This window comes from Amblyomma americanum, chromosome 10 (genome assembly GCF_052857255.1).
Source record: "Amblyomma americanum isolate KBUSLIRL-KWMA chromosome 10, ASM5285725v1, whole genome shotgun sequence".
Lineage (NCBI taxonomy): Eukaryota > Metazoa > Arthropoda > Arachnida > Ixodida > Ixodidae > Amblyomma > Amblyomma americanum.
Window position 1 is genome coordinate 31,640,178 of NC_135506.1, and position 12,150 is coordinate 31,652,327.

The following is a 12,150-nucleotide window of genomic DNA, read 5'->3' on the forward strand; positions in this document are numbered from 1 at the left end:
AAAAAAAAGCTAAGGACAACACCATCTAATCTTTTTTTCTCAGTAAAAATCGAATACACAACTCTTCCCGCCTACGCTGACGTCTGTCCAGCATCGAAAGACGCATTTATTGCCGAAAAATAAAACTAAGATTTAAATTTTCCCGCCCTCAGTTCAACCTTGTAACGTCAAAACCGAGGATGACTGCGGGATCACTGCACTGAAATAAACAGCGGTGCAGCCCTCACTCCAGACGGGAACGTCAACCAAAGGGAGAAAGGAAGGAGGAGGACAGACGGAACGTCAACCAAAGGGAGGAGGAGGAGGAGGACAGACGGGAACGTCAACCAAGGGGAGAAGGAGAGGAGGAGGACAGACGGGAACGTCAACTAAAGGGAGAAGGGGAGGAGGCCAGACGGGAACGTCAACCAAAGGGAGAAGGGGAGGAGGAGGACAGACGAGAACCTCAACCAAAGGAAACGCAAGAATAGACTGGGAGGTTCAAGAGGACGCGGAGATGTCCAACCTTGTGGTCACGAAGAGGATGCCGACGAGCGAGATGGACAGGAACACCATGCAGGTGGCCAGCACCCGTTGGAAGTGGCGCAGCATCTCGTCCGGACGGGAAGCCTGAAAAAGTGCACAGGAAGGAGAACGTGCTTTCAATTCTTTTTATTTTTGGGTCCACAATGAGCCCGTATACCAGCGGGCAGCATTGGCCTGCTCATGCGTGCATTGTTTTAATTTTAATACGACAGAATCGGAGTTGCACTCACGCCGAAACCCCGCCGATATTAGAGACGAAATCGGTCGATTGGTCGAGAGAGGTCACGTGAATGTATGACGTCATTAGAAGCTGCTTTCATGGGCCAACCCTGATTGGTCAAAAAGGTCACGTGATCTTGTGACGTCATCACAACCTGCCCACAGGATTGTGCGCAACCCATCAACATTGGCAGGTGCCAATTAAATTGATTATTCGAGAGGGGTCACCGTGACCTTGTGACGTCATCACAACCTGCCTACCGGGTTGTGAGCAACCTACTTTCAGGACAGCATCGTAGATAGAGAACCGAAATACAAAAAAGAATATATGCAAATGTCGGCACTGTAACAGCATAGCGCATACCTGCTACTGCAGCTAGGAGTCCGAATATGGCGGTTGGTGAACCGAGAGTGGCAAAGAAATTGACGCTGACAAAACATAGAAGTTGCAATAGAAGCTACAGCGACAAATGTGAAATTAAGTGCTATCGCATTCCACTCTTGGGATGACTTAAAGGCCGTCTGGTTTTTATTTTTTTACATTTTGAGTTGATAATTAAATCATATTCCCAGTCGCCGCGGTGGCTCAGTGGTTACGTCTCTCGGCTGCTGAGCCGAAAGACGCGGCTTCGATCCCGACCGCGGCTGTGGAATTTCGATGGAGGCGAAATTGCAGAGGCCCGTGTACTGTGCGATGTCAGTGCGCGTCGAACACTAGGTGGTCTGAATTTCCGGAGCCCTTCACTACGGCGTCTCTCATAGCCTGAGTCGCTTTGGGACGTTAAACCTCATAAACCATAAACCAAACCAAATCATATTCCTTAGTGTGCCCTCGCTCCGGTGCAATAAACCAGTTCACAAAATGCCAAGTAGAAGTATTTAATAACATCAAAAACCAGTAAACAGAAACCGCAACTTAGTTTCCGCCAAACGGATTGTCCTAGACGTCACAGATACAGTCACAAAACCTATGGTGTGCGCGTTGATTGGCTAAACTGGCGACTCTAAGTGAAGTTGGGCCATATGTCTAGAATGACAAAAAGCCGGCTCGAAATTTCATTCTTCAGCAAACACACAACGAATATCAACGGACGTGAGTCCAGTGACGTCACACAGGCAAGGTTGCCCGTAGAAATTGAGGCCAAGAAATTAGAGATTTTGAAATTCACTTCCACTGCAACGAAACAGCGCCTCGCTGAGATACTCACCACAAAGTACTAAAAAACTGCAAAGGACGTACCATGAAAATGTAAGTAAAATCAAAGGAATTCTAAAAAACGCCGAAATCATCCTTGAGTAAAGCTTCGGAGTAACTCGGGAAAGTTCGGAGGGGCGTCGCGCAAGCTGCAGCCAATGGGAAGAAAGCTCGGGTAACTTCGGAGGAGCGTCGCACGCATCCGTAGCCAATGGGAGGGTGACCTTGGCCAAATCTTGCATAGGAACTGTTCATGCAGAAATAACCGGCCAATCAGGTTGAACACATTCTTTTGCGCGTCTACTGTGTTCCAATGCGTTAAAAAAATACAAACTTTTTTCCGGTTGTTTTCATTCAGTGGCTTCGATCAGCCAGTGTCGCAGAAAAGCAATACGTTAAAAAATACAAACTTTTTCGGGTTGTTTTCATTCCGTGGCTTCCATCAGCCAATGTCGCAGAAAAGCAAAATCGCCCCAACGCTTCTCAAAGAGCCTCGGAAACGATCCAAATCAATCCACAGTATAGACGACTGCCGTATAGTGTTGCTATTACTGGGCCGCAAAAGGCCCGACCGAATCGATTCGAAAATCGTTATCAGAGGCTCTCCACGCTGGAATACCATAAAAACGTGATATATATTTCTCGCAACTTATAGTGAATGCGTTTGCGGATGCGCTGTCGGTAGTGTTTGTGGTGTTTTAACCTGCTAACGACAAGCTAGACGACTTGCCTAAACCAAGCCAGGTTGGTTGGACGGTTCAGTTTGAAGCTCAAAACCGTGCAATAAGAACCATGATATGCAAGATAATCCGCCCTCCTCAGAAATCGGACACAATACGGCGCGGTTAAGAGTGCAACGTAACTAGCTTTTTTTATTGGCCTATGCAACAACAAAAAAAAAATAAAAAAAATGTACGGCGCGGTAACTGCACATGCAGAGATTGAGCAAGTGAAACACAACTTCGAAAGAAGTTATATATGCCGTAACAGAAAATGCAGTAAATTAGACCCAAAAAATTTTATTTCACGCCCATTTTTTCCTACAGCAGCTTGAAAGCTCCGGAAATTTGAAGAAAAAAAGTGGAGCAGTTTAGTTTCTTAAAATTGTCACACTCCGTAAAAAATTCCCTTTTCGCCAAAGTTTGCCCCCTCAAATACCCTGAAAAAAAGGGACAATTCCGCGAACTGAACATCCCTTGTTCCAAGCTGAGGCACCGGTGATGGCGGCAGTCACACATTAGCGCCCGTAACGTCTGTCAATCGATTGCAGCCAGTTATTAACATGGCTGAGCTAAGCGCTCTGCCCTAACGTCCCGGCAAACGATCTAAACTTAGTTTGCGTAAACGTATACACTGGTTTCTTTAAAAACTGCGTAGTTTCACAGATTGCAGAGCCTGCTTTCGCCTGCCAAATCGAGTTTGAACAAAAAGTTTTCATCGCATTTACTGAAGGGTTCTTCACGTTCAAAGGCTCCTGACTTTTTTTTATTTGGATGCCTTGCAGCGGAAACGCTGAGCGGTAAGCACAAGTTTTCTCACTTTGGGAAACAAAACACGCCAGCGTCGCTTTTCATTTGTTTTCTCGTCATAAGCGCCCCGTCTGCCTCGCGCTGTTCCTGTAGGGGTGTTTCTACGTCAAGTCGTGACAACATTCCATGCGCTGCCAAATAGCGTAGACCAGGCTTCGCTCCGACTCGTGAGCGAGATCTGACGCTGATAACTACCGGACAGGAAAAAGGATATTCATGGCGAACAGTTGACGAATCAAGGCACGCCAGAAATTGCTCGACTCATCCGGAGACCAAACGACGCCGAAAGTGTCTTAAAGATTGCAGAGAAGATTTAATCCGCGGCAGCTAAAAACGTGCCAAACTGAGGCGAAAAGCAGAATCGTCTTCATTATCAATTCGAGAACTCGATATTCAAGCGCATTTGCTGTCAGTCTGTTTAGATTCTTCGGAATATCAAGCCCGGCAAGCTTTGACTTTCAGAAGGCCGAACAGGGCACATAACAGGGTTACAAAACACCGGCATGTTTCCCTCTGTAAGAGTTCACTACAGCGTAATACCACATGCCCCAAAAGCCTAAAATGTGCGTGGCGAACACAGTTAGGACCCTGATCGATAAAGTTTCTCAAAAAAATAAGGCAAGATGGCATCAGACGATCACTATGGGGTCATATGTGGGAATCACCCTTGTGTTAAGCCTCGGAGTAACTCGGGTAAGTTCGGAGCGTCACGCTTAACCTCAAGGTGGCATGACGAAGCCTCGCTGATGTCAAGGGGCCGAGCTTGATGGCAGCTCTGCACCGAGGAGAGCCCGAATTTAATAACAGGACCCACTCACGGTTCCTCGAGGCCCCGCTAGAACGCGCTGGTAGTACGCGAGGTCATGCACTCTCGTGTTCCCGCCAAGCGTGGTTAAGATGGTACGATACCGAGCTCGCATAATTTTCGCCACGTAAGCTCCAACATCAGAAGTACAAGAACCTAGTGGCGTCCGAACAACATTATTTGACGAGCAGGAAATGAAGCTGACTCACTTAAGGGTTGTTCACTCGACATTCTAGTATTCCTTGCTGACTGTCAGTGCATTTAACGCGTTTCGAATCAGATCGCAAATGTGACAGACACAAGTAGACGGTACAATGTTCTTGCTCTGTGGTTGAACTTGATTCGCTGCACCACGTTAAACACTAAACATCTGTTCAGTGTGCTGCGGAACACTAGACGTATTGAACAATATGGTCGAAGTTTTTTCTCTGTATATGTGCAAGTAAAAAACAACCAAAGAAATATCTTTAACAGGAAACACGCGTGCATTCCCAACCTAGATCGCGATTTCCGGAAAATTGTAAAGCTATGGTCCTTGGTCAACTGTTGTCAACCACGTATTGACACCTCCGACACTATAACAGCCAATTCAATTTCCCCAGATCTGAAAAAAGCTTTATAGAGTTTCACGACAATTTCTATCGACGTCCCTTTTGTCACTGGTTTAACATCAACACACAAGTCGTGAAAGCATGTCATCACGACAGGCCAGCAGAAAAAGAATCAAACTTCCAATTCATCTCAGCGACGTCAGGACAAGTTGGTTCCGACTACTTCCAGGTACTTTCGCGAACTAACGCGATGTACACCCGAGGCTGTAACCAATGCAATGCATTGAGCTAGGTTTCTTTTCTCAACAGAATTTGTTTGCGAAAAGAACCATTTTCTTCACTCTGTTTCACTTCGTGACTTCGGTTCGTCACAGGGCCCTCGGGAGCTAATCAAACAATTACCAAGATAACTTTAGAATAGTGCAACTGAAGCCTCGCTAAACTCTCCAGCTGAACAGAGCGCGGGCCGTAGAAAAAAAAAATTGAACACAAGACTACTGGACCAACCTGCAGTTCTCAGAAAGACCAGGGCCAGTCAGTCGGACTCAACGTCATGATGCCGCGCTGCAGTTTCCAAGTCGCAGGACATAATGATGTCAACTGCGGTAGTCTCTCCTTAGCGCCAGCGTCAAAACCGGCGCTCGCGGTGCAGGCAGCGGTCCGTGACTGCGGCGTCGGACCACAGTATAAGCGGTTTGCGCTGACGCTATTATAAAACGCGATACTTCAGTCCAAAAACGAGTGAATACTTCGAACGCCTCACACGAGCAAGCGCTTCGAAAATGCTTCAACAGCTCACAGGAACTCCCAAGGTAAACCGTCCGCACCGCCAGCTTGCAATGAACCGGAAGCACTTCTGAACTGCGTCAGCACACTCTTGTCGCGGCTTCCCAGCGTTTCGCAGATAAATGCACTGTCACCACGCGCTATCTTTTAAGCCGTGACGTCATCCGCTCAGCACGACGCCAGATTGGTCAGCCGCCAGCGGCGGTGCGTGCAACGCAGAGACCCACCGCAGGGTTACTACTTCACGCCACAGGGACCATGCGAAGCGCCAAGCGGACTGTCGTGACGTCACCAGTAGCGCCCAGCCAATTGAGCTTGTCTCGCCACTGTGTTGTCGCCGCCACCGTGAAACTAGAAGACGCGCAGATGCGGGACAGCGTCAAAATACATCAATCCACTTGCTCGACAACCGTTTCGATATTTCTTGATCGGCGTCACACGCCTCACGACCAGAAAGTTTGTATGCCGACAGCCGCGCGCGGTTATCCCTGCGATGGTGTCCCTATATAGATCAACAGTGCCGATAGCAACAATTGAGCCCCCGATCCGTACCTTACTGGTGAAGAGTTGATACGAGCGTACGCTGCGAAGCAACACAAATACATAAAGGCGCGTGCTCAGAACAGAGCCCCCCCCTTACTATTCTTTTTTTCGTTGTTCATTTTCCTTACGGTGGTCAGATCAGCACGTCGAATACCAACTAGCCGCATGCAGTACACTCGCACCTGGTTCCTTGCAAGCTTTCCATTTCCGGTGTCACCGCAGGGGAGAGGAGGCAAAGGCAGAGTGAAAGGGTCACATTTTAGCGCGTCCGTCTCCGCAGCGCTCGCGTGTGTCCGGCTATTTAGCCTTCATCGTCGGCGAGCTCCAATCTCGACGGCTACGGGTGAGCGCGCAGCCGGATCCGCTGGAGCAGAGGGGTCGCAATCCGCGTAGCATCGCGCGCGCCGTCGGCAGCCACGCGCCGCCCATACAAAAAGCCGGTCGCGATCGAAAGTGCCCCGTGTATAAGCCGGCCGACTGTTGGACGCACTGGGCGATTAATCCCACCGCTAGGGGCCCGTCACTAGTTCCCTGCAGCGTTGTGAGGCTTGAGCCCGGGCGTGTTGCGCGGCTCTCGGTCTTGCCAGCGATGCGGTTGTGCTGCGTAGTACGTCGTAACCCAAAAAGACGCCTGTTCCCCTGCGCCTCCGAGAATGAAATCCCTTTTTGTCACCATGTGATCAACCTGGACGGTAATGCGCACTGTAAACGAAAATACGCCCGTGTGGGAGTAAAAAAAAAAGGAGTAAGCTGTCCTCTATCGCGCATCCTTTCTATTTATAGTGTGGGTCGTTTGGGGGGGGTGTTCGCTCTGAAAAACTCCCGCATCCGTGATATCCTGGACGACATCCTGGAGGACCAGACGGTGACACTTGGATGACTAGGCGCATTCGCGTTGACAAGCTCGTAGACCTTGTAGTGGTATACATTATCATTGGTCGCAAGGTCATCACGCGACCGATAAATAATTACGTCGCTCAGTCTTCCGCTGAAAGCCGTGATCGATCACAGACGGAAGGGTTGCCCCGAATCATCATCCAGGAGAGTAGGCGGTTAAGAAGTAATAGTTTGTGCAACCGTATACCTGACAAACCACCTCGGACGGACGGGCAGACCAGGAGTGGAAAGGAGGGAATAATAATGAAGGATTTTATTACCACGGAGATAAGTACGAGTTAAGGTGACGAGAGGCGTTGAACTGAGATTGTGGCTTAACGCTTTCGGTCTCTCTGCTTATCTAGAAAGGCATGAACCTGGGCTCCAAATTTCACGCTACTGTGCACGCAACTAGATATAAACGGATGGGAGTGAAGACACGGCTGCGTGGCAACACGGGCCCTTCGTTGCAGGTCCTCACGGTTGCTGCACACAACTATTTTAGGCAACGGTGGCTTCCACGCGTTAGAAGATAGGCGAGCTACTCAGGTCGGCGCTGCTCCCATTCGTGTTGCCGGTCATGTGCCGACATGGCCCTGTTGGCACGGGTAGATTGGTGCAGTTACGGCACAATATCCGTAATGGTCCGCACTGAAGGAGGATCAGGTCGCTACGAAGGCATTAGTACAGGTCGGCGGCGACGCAGGATCGGGAACAGCGAATGCTAACGCCTCATAGATGAAAGCGAGGTCCCGCAAGCTGTTCATCTGACTGGGGCGTAGTCGCAAGCCCGCGGTTCGAAAATGATAATCAAATGATGCGGACAAAAGGCGTGCTTTTACTGAAACACTGCCTGTATCACTGCACGTGGCTACGATATGCGCAAAAGTAGCACGCCAGGGCAGAGGCGCCAAAAGTTAGTTCCGTGTTATTTCCTTGCACTGATGCGGAGCAGTCGTGACGTCACGACGGCGGATACACAATGTGGTTTATAATCACTTGATGCCGTTTTGAATCGCTCGAACTCTTCCAACAGCCGTCCGCAAGAGCCGGAATTACAGAAAGTGAACATACAGCTATTATATCCCGCTTTTTCGCGCCGAAGGTATCCGCAACCTTACTTGCGACGTCATAGTCAACGTTCGGCTTCTCAAACCGAAACTATATGCGAGAAAAAAAAAAGAATTCAATTTTATATATTGCCGCGAATATATCAAGTGTTTATTTGTTCATTCCACAAAGCTGCCGGCACGCCACTTTATCGCTTGGTTTGCGATGCAAGACACGACCAGGTGTATCCCGATTGATCGCATCCAGGCGGAGCCGATTCCAGAATGTTGTTAACTTTCCACACCGTGTCACGAAAGTTCGCTATCAGGTTTAAATTGAGCACGGCCGAGAGCGGCGGGCATGATGTTCAACGACCGCAGAGCCGGCTTGTTGCTACGCCGAGTCATTCAGTTCTTTGAGGGCGCAAGTCAGCCTAATAAAGAGTTTCGTTTTGGAAACCCTTTACGTCGGACTGCCGTCACTACTACGTGACAATATTTACCTAGTGGAAACTATTTCCTCGTGAAGGTCGCATAAATGTTTTAATGTCTTGTCCATCAATCAATCAAACGAACACGAAACGAAAAACTGGCGGATACTGTTTTAAATCTCTTCAAACCCAACGCGTACATGGGCATACGTGATTTGCTTGTTGGATGAGGTAACGCACCATGGAATTTATAGTAATAAGATAATGCATTCTAAGGTCGGTGATGACATCGTTACTAAGTAATTGATACTTCAATGTGTTCCAGGAAGCGCCATCTTGCTGTCGAGGATGTCACCACTAAACGGCGGTTTTCACGCGCGAATTTGGCACCCGCAATGCATAGTCATCCAATGAGCCCAAACACGTCACGCGGATTACGTAATCTTTACGTAACACACATAAAAACAATTATGTTACAATCTTTGATATTGTCTTTGAACGGTTAGCATATGCACGCTAATAAAATTGCCACAACTTAAGTAAAACAAGAAAGAGCACTTGTAGAGTTTCTGGCTACCCCTATACCGCACAACATCGTCGCACCGCAGAGCATTTCTCACAGCCCAGCATCACTTTACCACACAGCACCACTTCGTAGCGCAGCACTGCTTCACCGCACCGCACCTCTTCACCGCTTAGTACCGCTTCACCTCATAGCACCACTTCATTGCACAGCACTGCTTCGCCACAGAGCACCTCTTCAACGCTTAGTACCGCTTCACCGCATAGCACTACTTTACCCTGGCGAAGACTGCTTACAAACACCCACAAAGAGTGCGTGCCGCTGGGAGCAATTTGTTACAGAATCTTGGTACACCGAATTAAATGATCAAAATGTTAGCTAATAAATGGCACAAATAGGTTAAAAATGAATAAAGAGAAAACATGTTGGCCAAGCTAGTGCCATCAAGAAGCTGCTGGTAAACGCCGGTACAGCCTTTGTCACAAGATCAGAGCCCATGGGGTTTGCTTCTAGGTCGTCTAGCGGGGCTCCTGTAGCATTCGCGGAAGACCCACCCTTTTGAGGAGGTAGAGCCAAAAATCTTACCTGCAGAAAATTTCATTACAAGCCACACAGTGTGGCTCAGAAGCAAATACTCTGGGCTCTAAATTTATGACAAAAGAGGTATTAGTGTGAATGGATTGAAATGGCACACTACGGAGTGGCAAAAAGCGCATCTTCTTTCTTCCTTTCTCAGCAATCTTTGTATAAAGAGCGAGACTGCTCTCCTAGGAATCTCTTAACTAAAAGAGTTGGTGTAAAAAAGTTAGACAGTGTTATACGTTTTGTTTTTTTCTAACCGAGAAACAAGACATTAAAGTCGACCCAAGTTTAGCGCTTTTGCAGTGCGTTCGCCCGCATTGTTGAGTACAACAAAGAACTCCGTGATCGTTGAGCTACACCTTTCGGCGAAGCCGAACCCTCATCATGTTATGAAGGAAGACGCAGGCGGAGTGCAACCGTCTACTTCGATGACAACCATCCGACCACAGACACGAAGGGAACAAAGTTTTCTGCCGTTTACACATAACATTGGCAAGCGATCGCTGCTGCCAACACAGACGCGCGGTCGAGTCACGTGTATGCGGTAGTAACAAACACTTGTCAACTCTGGTGGTGGGCTCACGAATACGGGGACCTTGGACGCACGGATCCATTTTCTCTCCTTACCGCGTTTCTCGTGCTCGCACTTCTGAGCAATATAATAGTGAGTATACAACACTTCAAATGAAGGTTCTTGCCGCCTTACCGACGGGGCGTTAAGACGCTGGCATTCAGGTAGTGTACAAAGTCCTTGGGAAAATGAGGCACTTCGTGACCAGTAGGAAAGTTTATAATAGACCCTGCCTTTCTGTAGTTGTTGAACTCAAGTCTGCAATGAAACTTTTGCCAACATCCATGTTCGCGAACCTTTATTTACCAGCGGTGCGAAAACAGACTGTTGTCGCACTTTTTTCGTTACCTAAACAGAAAGCTGATCATATGATTAAATTTTAAGCGCAAGACTTTCAACCAAAATCCAGTAGCAAGGTGAACTTATAAGAGCAAGAATTTTAATGCCCTGACTCGTTTAGTAGAGTAGCAATAGTGCTCTTTTGTGCTTTGATTGTGTTGTGATAAGTCCAACCTCGTTAAAACGAGACGGTTTATAACAAAATGGATATAACGAAGAAAGGACGATTCCCTTTGGAAGCTCGGTCAACACGGGCAATAACGAAGCTACGGCTATAACTAAGTTAGAACTTCGATGCCCTGACTCGTTTAGCAGAGTAACATTGGTGCTGTTTTGTGATCTGATTGTATAATTATTGTATTGTATTGTTATAACGGAATAATACAGCGCACCGCGGGCCATGAGATGCTGCCGCCAGCTGCCGCCATTTTTGTAACATGTATCCTGCTATGGCTCATCTGGCTTCCGTCTCCCAGAAGGATCCACGCTGGCGGCTGGCCGCAATTCAAGGGCGCGGACTCCTCCATAGCATTTCAGCCATGCCAGCGGAGGGCGCCACCTCATGACCCGGGGGCATCCATCTCCGCGAATCAGCGGCTCCTCCCGGCGCTATGCCACTGCTTATGGGTAGTTGGTTGCGGTGCTGAAGAAGCCGAGATCCCAGAGATAAGGGGGGGGGGGGGGGGCAGCGGAGAGGGTTTTCGTCATGCGCATCATCACAGCAGAGGACGCTCCAACCCCCTCATCTACTCCCCCTGGAAACAGTGTCACGGTCGGGCGCGAGGTCACGGCTGCGCACAAGGCGTCGCGCTGTGCTTATCGGGTCGCCAGTCCCCGCGAAGATGAGAAGAGCAGATGAAACACCACACCACCGCCCCCCCCCCCCCCCCCCGCCTGCAATGCTTGAGTTCACTCTCTATGAGCAAGACCAGCGAGGGTGGGGGAGGGTGGGGGCTGTCACTCTTACACTGCGGTGTCGTCCGATCGCCACGATGGCATAGGGCACAGAGAACCCGCCGCATTTAGATGTGGAGAGAACACGTGGAAGACATCATTATGCGCAGTGCACACGTAACGTTGTGGTCATGGGGATGTTGCGTAGCATCATCAAAGAGCCGACTGTTCATTGGCCCAACTCGCGGCATCAAAGAAAGCCGTAAAGAGAGAACCCAACAGTGGAAGGTGCTGGATATGAGAATTCATCTGACGCGTTTGGAGAGGAGTCTTGCAGCTCAGCGGACTAAGGGTTGACACAAATATTTTTTTCTCTGACCCCTTCTATCAGCAGAGTATTCAGCGGTCAAGGCAGTTTCTTCCGACCTTTGCTCGTAGCACATCGGTTACACGGAGGTCAAATCCGTGCATTTTTTTTGTTCACAGTAAGAATCGATTCTCTGGTTCAGTAATGATTGAACCTCGTTATAACAAAGTTGAAGGAGCCAGGCGACTACTTCGTTATAGCAGTAGCTTCGTTATAGTCCGTATTGACCGAGCTTCCAAGGGGAGTCATCATTTCTTCGTTATATCCAATATTTCGTTATAGTAAACTCAAGACTATGTCTTTCGGACAATCGCCCTAACAGGATGTGTTTCACTTTCTGCGGTAAGGTGGAAAGCTGGAATGGC

At 48.6% G+C, this 12,150-nt stretch overlaps 1 protein-coding gene across 2 annotated transcripts in view; it reads right to left on the reverse strand.

Moving 5' to 3' along the window:
• The window catches only part of LOC144107614 (galactose-3-O-sulfotransferase 2-like), a 96,512-nt gene that overhangs the window by 11,569 nt on the left and 72,793 nt on the right, over window positions 1–12,150 (reverse strand). For both annotated transcript variants that reach the window (XM_077640716.1, XM_077640717.1), the window contains exon 2: window positions 506–609. In XM_077640716.1, coding sequence (XP_077496842.1) covers window positions 506–591 — 86 coding nt within the window. In that variant the 5' untranslated portion in view covers window positions 592–609. The remainder of the gene's footprint in view (window positions 1–505; window positions 610–12,150) is intronic.